The sequence below is a fragment of the Fulmarus glacialis genome, unplaced genomic scaffold (assembly GCF_000690835.1).
Source record: "Fulmarus glacialis isolate BGI_N327 unplaced genomic scaffold, ASM69083v1 scaffold6845, whole genome shotgun sequence".
Classification (NCBI taxonomy): domain Eukaryota; kingdom Metazoa; phylum Chordata; class Aves; order Procellariiformes; family Procellariidae; genus Fulmarus; species Fulmarus glacialis.
The window spans coordinates 3,283-16,628 of NW_009212242.1; the positions used below are offsets into that span (position 1 = coordinate 3,283).

General features: G+C 35.2%; 1 protein-coding gene across 1 annotated transcript; it reads right to left on the reverse strand.

The window, feature by feature from the left end:
• Positions 1-993: 993 nt before the first annotated feature.
• On the reverse strand, positions 994-12,516 carry NOL11 (nucleolar protein 11; the record flags this gene model as incomplete). The annotated part of the gene is given in 17 exon segments (XM_009577803.1): positions 994-1,290; positions 1,589-1,696; positions 2,004-2,096; positions 3,159-3,237; positions 3,748-3,969; positions 4,910-5,035; positions 5,292-5,476; positions 6,261-6,338; positions 6,617-6,720; positions 7,429-7,552; positions 8,300-8,376; positions 9,093-9,290; positions 9,688-9,826; positions 10,395-10,452; positions 10,718-10,863; positions 11,469-11,525; positions 12,400-12,516. Coding segments are annotated over 17 exon segments (2,025 nt in total), but the record flags the coding sequence as incomplete, so codon positions are not given.
• Between the last annotated feature and the right edge of the window lie 830 nt (positions 12,517-13,346).

Here is a 13,346-nt window from a genome sequence, read left to right on the forward strand (position 1 = left end):
AAGTCCACAGCAATAAATTTTACCTGAATGCTATTTTTATGCTCCTCTTCTCTTCCCCCAAAGCTTCAAATGTATATAGGCAAGATTTCAAGAGATGAGTATTTAAAAAGCAGAAGCTATCTTGGATGCAATCTTTCAACATCAGAAAGCTTCAGAAATTTCTAAAGCAGAAGACTTGAAGTACAGCTAATTATGCTGAAATCCAGTAACTCCATTCTGCAAGTCTGTGCAGGAGAGCATGCTCTAGAGGAGCAGTCTCTCTGCTTGAGAAAACTTCAGCTGATGGCAACCTCTGAGATAAAGACTGTAACAAGACATCCTATTAAATAACTGCACTTTGCTTCTTCATTTGAGGAAGGAGTTTAGTTCCTGCTGTATACCTCTTCTCTCTAGCTGTAGGCACCTTTTGGATGCAGGTGGTCTTATCAGATATGAGATGCATCAAAACAGCTTCAGATTATTGGCATTCAAGATTTTAACTACTAACTGCCACAAAACCCCCTCCCTTCTATTTTTTTAAAAGCAGCATAGGAGGACCTGGTGGGACTGCAAAGGAAAGCACGAAAGGGTACACTAACAAGTTGTGATACCATGACACATAGGAGAGAGAAAGCAATGTGAAGTTAGGCAACAACCCTATACCTACACTTAGCTTAAACAGGGAGCTTAAGTCTGTAAATGTCAAAGGCATCTTTGGACAAAACAACTTAAAAATAGAAAATCAAAGCAGCAAACTCAAATGAGTTCATCTATAGTTCATAACCTGAGTGGAGATAAGAGAACTCTGAAGAACCTAATTAGAGACTTCAACTATTAACTAAAAATTAAGTAAGCAGAATAAAAATGACAATTCCTGTGATGAAACATCTGTTGAAGCCTTACTGCAAATATCCTACTAATTCTTTGCCAAGAATCATGTGGCATTTTTAGGATGTTCTTATGATTCTGTATCAAAATTATACATGAAAATATAAGTAAGCATCCAGCTTCTCATCCAGTCAAAAAGAGAGCTTTTAATACACAAGTTTCAAACTTACAACTCCCACGTAGCTACAGAGTAACCGTGCTCCTCCTATGTAGAAAACAACTTTTCACGTCCCCAATATGGAGTGCTAATACATCCTCGTCGTAAAAGGAATCAATAAAAAATAAATCTGTTAATAATTCATTTCAAATTCAAATAAGTTCCAGCACTTCAATAGAATATGTCTGAGAGTCTTTCTGGTGGTTAAGTCTTTGTAATTCTCGCAAACTTCCTTCAATCTTGTTTAGTTCAGAGTAGAATCGTACCTAAAACCAAGAAAACACAGATATTTACAGTAAAGTAAATTTTAATTCTTTTCATACATCATTATACTGCGGAACTAGCTGTGGTTCTGCACAGTTTCAGATATTTAAACCAAATAAATATAGCAGCTTTTGAAATAAAAATAAGAAAGAGAGGTAACTGTCATTTCATGCTCAGGAAGGAGCATACAGAGAACAGACATTATTTGATTTACTATTTAATTTTTTGTTGTTTGCCCCCCCCGCCCCATATTCTCAATCCACACTAAAATGAAATAATATGCCAGAAGATGCAACTTACTTGGGCTCTCACAAACTTATGCAGGTTTGAAAGCAACTTTTTTGCTTCTGGTAGCATCACCATAACTGTGAAGTGAGCATCAAGTAACAGGCACATCCAATCCATAATCTGAAGACAAACAAGAAAAAGTACGCTTACACTTTATGATATGCAAATTACACAGATTTTGCTTTAAAAGCTGAACTCTGAAATATTATCTTTAACACAAAATGCATGGTTTCATATTTTCAGGCAGTATATTTATTTTCCAACAGTAAAAAGTGTCGTGTTACATCTGACTTCATACAGGTTACATTAATAGACAATACTTTATAGAATGAATGTAGATCTCAGCTGATTTTAGATATTCACAACTACTCACTAAGTTACACACCACAGAAACCGAAGGAAATGCAACTCAGAACTAGCTTCTCACCTGATTTATAGTTGGAGAGCGTATTCCGGGAAGAGTGGTATTAATTTTTTCACTGCATTTTACGTACAGGTAGTATAAATACCTGAGAAACAGCTAAAAGTAGAAAAGTCAGAATATTTTTGAAGGACAGACCAAGGAGTTGTGTCCTGCACACAGTAATACTCATAAGGATTTTTTTTTTAAATTTATTTTTTAAAGCAACATAGATGCCTGTATAGTATGCATTAAAAATAAGTGTTATGGTTCTCCTACATCGTCAATAGCCAGATGTTTGAAAATTCTCACACAGCAATATTCAGTGTAAAGTTACGTTCAGGGGTAATCATTGTTCCAGTGATTGCGTCAGTGCAATTTAATTCAGACAGACTTTTATAGAAACTTTGCTAAAAACTGTATCAATATTAAAAATTTTAGGCCCAGTTTCACTTTCAGTAGCCAAGGATAAGTTGCTAATGGTCAGAATCAGGTCAACATCATCTTGTGCTGAGCACAAGTCAAAGATTTCTTTCTCCCTCCAAAAAAAGAAATCAAGGAGATGGGTCAGTGCTAAGATCAGCTTTGCTCTGTTGTGTGTGGTTTTTTGAATCACTGTAAAGCCACACATATGCTCAGGTACTATGGTACGTGCAGTTCTTGAAATTATATTTCAGGTTTTGAGGGACCGGGGAGTTTTTTTTTTTAATCTGATTGAATCTGAGATTGAATACTCGAGTTTGATTTGTATTACATTTGGCATTTTACACAGTGTACAGTTTCCTTCTCATATTTTCTAAACTTGTTTCTGATGGAACTGACTAAATTAGCATGTCTCGTTCCTCTCTTAAAAAGCATCCAAATCAAGAAAAGGTACTCTACTTGCTAACAAAATACGAACATTTTCGAAGTAGACTGGATCATAAAGAGGGTATCTTACTTACATTTTCTAAAATAAGCAAGGACTACAAAAATTAATAAAAGTTCCATATGTACGTAGAAAAACATGAAATTTGTCAACATTAAATCTTATTAGGCATCTTAATTTCATTTTCATGCATTAGTTAGTGATTCAGACTCCAGTAAGAGTGGCAAGTTTCTGATATACAGTTGAAAAATTCTCTTCCCTTTCCCGCCCCCCAAAATAAGGAGTTTTAAACCTTATAATTTTAACATACTTACTACAGCTTGCTGAGCTGGAAGGTTTTTCAGATGAGGCAAAAGAAATGTTTCACTGTAAGCCGAATGAAGAACAGCATTTCTGTGCAGTACTATTAAGGAAATAAAATTGCAGGAAAAAATACCAGTTTCTACAAACTGAAGTGAATTCTAATTAAAATATTTTTCTAGGTTCTTTGAGAGAGGTCCTATTTCAGCTTTTTGAATGTCCCTTATTTCTATCATGAAATACATACAGCAACTGAAATAATACAGTTAGCTTGAACAGTTCTGCAAGTATGTAATTGGCTAATGTGTTTCAACAGGCAAACATCAAAATCATTGATGCCATTTTCTCTTGAATTAGACAAAGTATTATTACACTTCTGCAATAATACAAGTTTAAATTGGTGTAGATGCTGCCTGAAAGTTAACTGTTTCTATTTATATTCTAAACAATTTTTCTACTGAGTAGGAAATTCTCTTATCAGAACTTCTCAGAAATTTTCAACAATAACAGAAGATGTCTTTTAGTAGTACTAAATATAAACATTCACACCACATATAATGCCATGACTTTCCTTCATTTCCTTCAAAAATATACAGAGGATACAATAATGCTGCCTTCTGTGGTCCAACAGGGCAGAATTCACCATCAGCCGTCAGATGGGTTTCCTTTGTGATTTTAGTATCCCAGATGTCTTGTTCCAGCTCTGCATTGAAACCATTTTCTACAATTTCAGTCTTAACTTCTTTATTGTTGAATTCAATATCAATGTAACAGATTACAGATTCTAGATTCACATCTATTCTTTGAAGACAGGCTTCACTAATGCTGTAGAAGAAAATTCCAGACACTTAATACTTTCGATTAGCTTTAAAATCAGCAATGCCATCAACCCAGCAATAGTACACACTATGAACTCTTTGAAGCTTACTATAAAAGTAAAACATATACTAAAATATAGAGTCTTGCAGAATGAATAAAAGCCATGAGAGAACAGTTAATATTTTGTAATTATTAACCTTGAACAATACATGTAATGCTCTTTTATTCCAACAATGTAAGTTACTGTATTATTAGACATTCTGTCATGGGCTGATTTAAAGGCTATACCCCATTCAAGACTGTTGTTGTATTCTGACATTAGCGGGACTGCTTCAACCAGTAAGACAGTTATGATTTTCCTAATATTTAGTAATAAAGTATTTGACAATTCTAAGGTATGAAATTAACAAGATCTGATGTTTCTAATAAAAAAAGAATTGTTTTTGCTCTGGAAGCCTAGAGGAACAGTTACAACAGTTACAGTCTTTTCTTTTGGTTACAGTGCCTACCTAAAACTTCATCCTTTTTGGGATATGAAAACCATTTTTGTCATGAACTTACAAGAGTTGATCTTTTTTTGTGGGCTTCTTACCTCAGGTAAGTTCCCAATTAAGTCTGTTGCGCAGTAAACAGATAGCTGTAACAACATGTATAGAAGGATACGAGTGCCATTCAAGCCAGCAGTGTTACCAAAAGGCATGTTCAATTAATTACCTTTTACATAGAATTTAGAATTAACATATGCAACAGCCATCTTGTGAAAAGTTTGTCAGTCTGCAAGACTACAACATACACTCTACTCAGAATTAAGAATTTCATGCACAGTATTAATTGCTCATCTATAAAGTTAAAGTCATTCTTGGCAAAACACAGCTTTTTATTAAGGGCCTTGGTTTGGTGAAGAAGAAAAAAGGAAAAAAAAAAAGAAGGAGCGATTCCAACTTACCTTAAAAATACTTTCAAGCAAGCATAAGTAATTTCTTCAGGAATATCTGGAAACCGTTGTAAGCAGATTTGTAAGAGATGCACATCTTTTTTCTCCAAAGCAACAGCCATTAAATCTGGACATAAACTGTAAGAATATGAAAAGAATAGGCTGCATAGTTCACACCCACTGAAAATTACATTGACAACTAATGCAGAAGTATTAATCTTGTTTTACACAAAAATCCATCTGGGAAGTGTCAGCTTCTTCAGAAAATAAGCATAAGCACCTTCAATAGTAAATTCTGATAATTCAAGAGTGCTTTATAAAGAACTGAATTTCTACTTTTTTTCTTTTATTTTTAAAGACTATTCTTACAACTAAAAAAATGCAGAAGCATCACCTGTAAGACAAGTCTCGGGTTTGGACTATATGTAGCAGGAAATTTCGAGGGTAGTACTTTGGATTTGTTTTACATCTGTTCATAAGGGCAGTTATTACACATCCAATGGTGGCTTGGAAATCTGGCATCTGTGCTTTTGACATCAATTGTCTCAATTCATCTTCAAATACAGTTGTAGAAGTATCCTGAAAATGACAAATACTGTACAATTCAGAAATACAAGGCATAGGTTTGAGAACTGTACTGTTACTAATTAGACCAAGTAGAAACAGACTTATTCTGGAATTCAAGCTAAAAAAATTTACAAAAAAACCCTCACCTCTGCATTTTGGTAGTCTCTCTCAATCATGAAAGAGCCAAATGAGAGTAATTACTCACTCTGAACTCAGGTAAACAGTATCTTTCAATAATTGCTTGGGATTATTCGCCTGTTACTTCAGTAACATTACCAAGATGTCCAGCCACAGCTGAACTATAGGTACGTTCACACAGGAAGGGATCACAACACTTGCAGCAAGTTTTAGAAAGGAACTAAACAGCTTATTGCTATGTTCGCAGTGGAATTCCTAGCATTCTGACTTTCTAGATCCAAAATGTGTTCAACAAAATTAAAGCCATAAATAAGAATCTAAAAAAGCAGAGTTCAGGTGAAATATCCTCCCACCTTATTTACTGTACGAGAAGATTTTAATTCAAAATGAAGTTGTGCAAGTTTTCAGAATTCAGATAGCTATTACAAGCCCTGTATTGTACAGTTCTAGAACACATTCCTATGACAAAACTTTAGTTTCATCATGTCCAAGTACTGTTCTAGCACAATAATAACAATATGCTCCAACTCACCTGTTTAAGGCAGCTTCGTCAACTTTATACGTGCAAGAGGACATGGAAAAAGATAATAGCTTAAGAGACAACTAGAATATTCTGAGAGTGTCTAAAACACTACTTTAGGATATTTGGTTTACTTACTTTTAGATTTAGTAAGAGCTGCCCAACTGATAAGGTATCTGGCTGTACTTTAGCAACAGTGTTCCTTTTTGACCTTAACTATTATAAACAAAAACAAAAAGTTATTATTCAGCTCCAAAAAGATGGTGTATGTTTAATGATTTCAATCAAGATAACTAGGAACTTCATGTGTCAACTTACTGCACAGATTACAATTAGTAACTGGGTAGAACAATTCCAGAAACAGTGTTAGAAATAATGAGTGACAAATTTAAGTGCAATTTCCTTTTGCTACAACACCTGGAAGTAAAAGTAGCAGCATGGGGAAGAGACAAGAGAAACAACAAAAACCTCACATGCTCCTAATGCTAACTTACAGTCATTTTGGACTCAGATTTTAGAGCTACAGACTGCTGCGACTGATAGGAAACCACCAGCTCTTCATCTCCAAGGGTATTCCAGTTTACAAAGGAAGACACATCTGCGAACATAAAAATGAAACTATATGGAGGTAACACTTAAAGCACATTTATTGAAATATGAGTATTATATCAACTTCTTATACTAATAGGTATTTTCTAAAGTATAATCCAAGTCATTTTCTGCCAAGAAAGTCTCCAGTTTTATCTCAGCAGCAGGTAATTTTATGACCCTTTTTGCATACTGTTTTTCCATTTAGCCTCTGGGAGGAAGAGAAATAAGTTGTTATACAATTTATTGTGAGCATTACTTGCAACAACATTTTACCAGTGCAATGCTAAATTAAAGACACTATGACAGTACAATTTTAAACTAAAGTTTACAAACTAAGGTTTGACATTGCCCCATCTAACCACAAACTCTTTGAAAACAATTTATAGGAGACAGCGCTTCATTTTGTTTTCAGTATTCATAGCTAGCATTCCAGTATTTTCAGTAATTCCGTATTTGAATGACAGCCCAGTTTAAGTGAAGCCTCAATAAGTTCAGACATTGGCGTGCATCAGCACGCAACAGTGTTCTGTTCGGTGTTCTGTTCAGTGTTCTCAGCAACAGTAAACTTAACAGCTAGGAACAGAATACAGTGTTAGGTTACTTCAAGCTGTTTAGATTCAATTGATTTTGTAGGACTGTATTAAAATAATTTTTATACAATTTCAGAAGTTTTCCTTTTACAAGATCTTTTCACTGTAATCATAAAAATTCTTACCAGGGGTTTGACTGTCCTTGAGCTTTCCCACAGCAGCTGCCAAGGATGATGTTTCACACTTGTACATAATTACTGTTAGCACTTTCCCATGAGTAAAAAAAAATTTTTCCTCGTAACACCACAACTAGAAAATATTAAAACATATTGTTAATGAGAAGATGAGCAGAAAACTGTGTTCCTGCACAAGCTGATGTTTAACTCCTTACTACAAAATTCAACTAAAAGTCAGCGATCAGATTATTTTAAATTACTTTTGGTAGGTTTAACACTTGTTAGCAGACCTTCACTAACTGTTGATTTTAAATACAGAAATAAGAAGCCTTCTGCTCAGTATTTTCCAGGGTTGTCTTAAAGTACAGCAGCTGCTCTGAGGCATTCAGTCCACTTGATAATTTTATTTTTTAAATTCCCTCTTGTGCAATTTTATGACAAAAACAGTCAGCTGTTCTATTTCACTATGCATTTATTACTTAGGTGTCAGTTTACTTATCATTAATTGACACCTGAACATCTTGAAATGCTATTTAGGGAGATGCAGGGATCATTTAGGCAGTCAGTTGCAAATTGTCTGAACAGAATAGATACCGGCTGGGTTTTCTGTTTCATTAGCTATATCATTCTCCCTAAATAATCAAGATAATTGGAAGTGAGAAGATAATGAATTATCAAAAAAATTGCCATAAGCAACAATTCTTCCGCTAAATATTCTCACAAAAATTGCTCATCAACTGATGAAGCTGGCAGAAGTTTGAAAAGTTGGCATTCACTGCTCTTCCAGGCAGAAGCAGAACTCTGAAGCCCACCAGTCTCTTCACTGTTATCATGCCAAATGCACAAAGCTTATGGACCACAAATTAAAGATTAAGCTTACTTGTCCACTGGTTCCCAGGGGCAGTTCCTTTGAAGTTTGCAATGTCTGAAATTTTGTGTTCCATATTGTTAGGCACTCTAGGGAAAATAAGAGAGATGTTACAAACCCAAAAAACAACATTTTGTTTGCTTTTGCTACTTTCAGTTAAAAACACTCGAGGAAATAGAAATAACTGTTTCAAAATAGCACAGTTAGTAAGGTATTCAACATTAGGAATTAAGTCATTCTGGTTAGATCTCAAGAAAAGTATCTATCTAAAGAAGAGTTAGTTTTCTAGCGAAGAGCTTTAAACAAGAAGCTGCGGCAAGAGGGACAGCAGCCAGTGTGGCTTCCAGTCAGGAAGGACATTTTGTCATAAAATGCTATGTTCAGTGACTTAAATTTCAGTGATCCCACACTTCAGAAGTTTAGGCACGAGACTGACGTTTCACTTATTTTAGACACTGATTGCTTAGAGGACATTAGGTCCGTTTCCCTGCATAGGTCCTTTTACAAGTGTCCAAGTCCTCCTTTTAATTCCCCTCCATCCATGAGTTCTCTTGCTGCATCTTCTCAACTGTTTCACAAACAGCATGAAAGCAAATACTGAAACACAACAGTGAATAGAGTCCTGCAAGCCACTATGCAGTTTACTGGTAAAGGTTATCTTTCGGCTAGTGCTCTGAACGGCACAGCTCAACTACGTGCTAGTTTCAAGAGCCAACTAACATTTTATTTGCACTATTTCCTACTTAGTGCTTTGCCTAAGGAAATTTTAGACCTTACGACATCTTAATCTGATTTTTCAAGTTACCTTTGGATTCTTCGCCAGATGCAGTTAGACTTCCTAATACTGCGATGTGGTCTTTATCAAGAACAACGAAAGAAGTTCCTTTTAGAACACTTCCAGATACTGAAAGGTTTAGTAGTAGTGACTTGGACAAAATTTGCTCTTCCTCCTCAGTATTTTGCTGCAGAGGTATCAGAACCTTGTACACAGAGTCACTGGAATCTGTCAAAGAAAAGCGATGACGCTTTTATCAACTGTTATTGTGGAAAAACTATTTGATATGATATGGCAAGAGAACATGCAAAGAGAACAAAATCCAGTAGCTGCTGAAAGAAGAAATAATACAGGATATTTAAAGGACACCTTATGATGCAACGCAGCAAAATAAAAGTATAGCTAGCACGAGATCTGCAAGGTACAAGTCATAGTATTTAGGAACAGTCAGCCTTTGCAGCCATTAAAATATCAGGAAGATTTAATTACTACTTCTACCGCTAGCTGTTTTAGAAAGTTTAAAGAGCTAAAAATATTAAACAGTAATTCATAAATATCAACATTTTATGTCCTTCCACTCAATTCTTTGCTTTATTATCACATCCTGTTAGAAAATATAACTTACACAAACACAGAAGTGTGATGATTTGATTTTTTATATATGCTGTGAAACTCAGTGGTTTAGATAATTCCTGTTGTTCAAGCTTATATTTGTGTAGACTATTCATCTTAAGTTTCTGTACGTAGACAAAAAAATCCCCATCCTAAAACAAAAAAGAAAATAAAGTTTCCCTTTAACTTACACAAAGAAGAGATAACAGAAATTCAGGTATTAGTACTGCTTAACTTTGAGTGTTAAGCAAAATTAGGAATTTGTGTTTTCTATAGGACATACGGTCTAATTCAGAAAAGTTTGCAGACTCAAGCATGTAAAGAAAATTCTAACTTGATGAAACAAATAGATTCACAGGAAGAAGCAGTTGAATAAAGGCAGATTCATGTATAATTCTTTTTTTTTTAAAAGCATAAATCCTATTAAATACGTTCTTCACAATAAGCAGTATTTGAGGGCAATAAAGAGTCACACAATCGTCTACCGTATTTAATCTTAATTGCTCTCTGAAGTTCTAAGAGCCAGGCTCCTCAGCCCTGAAAGCAACACAACTTCAATTTAACTGTTGTATCAGAAACAATACATATACAGGGTATTAATTAAATCAGGATAATGATTTCACTAAAAGCTCTTAAAATCCAATGAAACAGGCGATGGATTTCAGAAAAAGCACTTAGATTTGCTGCTATGAAAGTTTTTTAAAAAAGTATTCAACTCACTTTCTCAGTAGCGAAAATTAAGACAGGTTGTTGACCTTCCACAAAAGCTTCACTCCACCTAAAACGAGAAAGCTGTATGAACGTCTTCTAAATTCTAGGACTATACCTAAAGTCATATCACTATTCCTTAGGCAGCCTCTTATTTTTAGGATATCTGTATAAACAATTTTAAGATTTTAAACACAGTATGTTGGGAAAAAACCCAACCCCAAGATCTCGGTCTTCAGATTTCTCCCCTGCCCCCTCAAAAAAGGGAACAATTTTCATCATCATCATCAATTCCTTTGAGCAAGAAGAAAACTTCATAAAATTGTATCACTTACTTGATGACTTCGTCTGAGATAATGTTTTCAATTTCTTGTTGCGGCGCTTCCAAAAGGACATCTAAAGTTCGAACACCACCTCCTTTGAATAGTACCACCGGCCCTCCATTGGGTAGTGAATGTATTCTGTATACATCAGCTGAAAGCTATATAGAAAAAAAACATTTTCTACGTTCTTCAGTACATTACCTTGAAAGCCAAGTGTTTTATCTGTGATTTTTAAAAAATTCTTTCAATAAGCAAGTAACAGAAAAATGATGAACCTGTAAGATTCCTAATAATGTAGGCCTAGTAGTTGCCAATTTTCTGAAATTCTATGAATATCGCAAATCACTACCCAACAAAAAGCCAGGAAAGTGTCCCAATGAGCATCACATTTCTGAATCATATCAGAAAAAACATAATTGAGGGTAAGGAGTTCAAACAACTGTTATACAGCATAACACAAAGCGTTGTTTAACACATCCACCAGCAGAACAGAAAAATCTATATCTGAACATAATTCACATCTTTAAAGAAAATTCTCTGAAACTTTGGATTTGCGATATGAATCATTTTAAGAGTAATACTTTGGTGATCAAGTCTCTCAGTCCAAGTGGATTCCTTGCAATATTCCAGAACATCATAAAGCGCAAGTTAAGACAATGGTCAGCTAAAATGTAGTATTACTAGTACTATGAAAATTAGCATCTCTTCCCTCCACCAGGATTCAAAAGATTAACATAAAAGTGAACATATGTAAGAGACTTACCGTTGCTTTAAATACTTTGTCCAAGTTAATATCTTTGTTCTTCCATATTCTTAAAACCTTTAAGAGAAGCATCATTTTTTAAGCACAGTAAAACAGTAATATATAGAATTCTCAAGCACGCAAAATACTAGCAATTGCACATCACTGAAACACAGGAGGACAATAAACAGAGAGTATTCACAGTAAATTTAGTGGAAACTGACCCAGGGAAAGTTTGCATGGGAAGAAGCTGAAGCAAGATAACAGGAATACAAACCAAGCTCAGAAATCTTGAATTGGGAAGAAAGGATAGGGAAGAGTAAGGTTAAGGAAAAAGACACAGCAGAATTTCTAAATGAAAGTAGATCAAAGTGATGGAGACAGATTAAAATACAGATAACCTGATCTGAAAGAGAATGTTTCAAGGAGAACAATGAAAGGTCAGGAAAGATATTTCATCAACAACAACAAAAAAAAGCCAAAGGTTCAGCATGTGCTGAGCAAACACTACAAGTATACAAACAGGAAATGTTTAACTGTAAAACATGAGCAGAAAAACAAGGATGCAAGTATGAACTATTTTAGCCATTTCAGTACAATAATCATGCAGTTCTAAATGTCAACCAGTCTGCAACAAAAGAAATAACTTCTCCTTAGAGAATGTATGCATAAGGCATTCACTGAGAATGCTTCAGTTTTTAAAGGGCCAATCTGGTGCTCAGCACAGATTATCTTCACGTCACTAACAAAAGAACACGCCGTGCAGCCGTAGAACTGCACATCCCTGTCCTCTCAAAGAGCGGAGATGACCTGAACTGCAACAGTGTGTTGAGAGCTCCATGTGTTTACATTTAGCCAAAAATCTAGCACCACCGATTTCTGCCCTATCTACATTCACTCAGAAGACTCACTACATCCTTTTTTTCCTTTAAGAAAAGATAAAGGATCTCACCTTGTCATCGTGAACAGCTATATATTCATGAGTTTCAAAGTTGCATACAACTGGACATGTGATAATCTGCCCATGTTTAACCGACCAACCACCTAGCGGCTTCTGATCTGAAACCTAGAAGAGTCAGAAGAAAGACATTGTAATTAAAATATAACGGGGTATACTTTGGGGATTTTTCTCAGGACAGAAAGGAAATGCAAGGTAGCCACATCTGATTTGAATGAGAATATTAAAATATGGAAACTGCTATACTCAGAACTTCTGCTTGAGCATTCCTGTTTCTGACTTCAATACTAAAAATCTCAGAATAACATGAAAGAACATTACTTAGAAATTATTTCTTTTCATGTACGAAATAACTTTGACCTGTAATAGTCAGATGGGCTTATGCCATGAAGCACAGGGATGATGCACGGCTCTTCCAAAGTGAAGATATTACTTTCAGTCACTAGTGTAAGTTACTTTTACTCACCAATACAATCATGCACAGAACCATGCTTTTTCTCTTCCTATTTCAATGTAAGTTATTGAGACCAAGAGCAATGAATTTTACTGTCTAAACTCATGTTACGTACGATTTATATTTGGCTGCTCCGAGGGTACTCAACCCCTTCTCCTCAGTCGAGATCTACATTGGGCATATTAACCAACATATTTATGTTCTCGTGCCTGGTCTTGGCAGTGGGACTAAACAACCCAAAGGAGGTTGTATCATGAATCCACTAAGATACAATTCCTAGCCCCATGAATATGAAAGCCAATTAAAGATATAAACCCAAATATTTTCCTAAAGTTTCTTATTATGGTCTACTGAAATATATGCATACATTAAAAAACACCAGAACATACTTTTAGTTTCAAGTGCTGCAAACTAAATCTTTCACCCCCCAGCCAACAGAAGGCAGCTGACACGACACTGACAGCCGGACAGACGCATGTCACCCTGG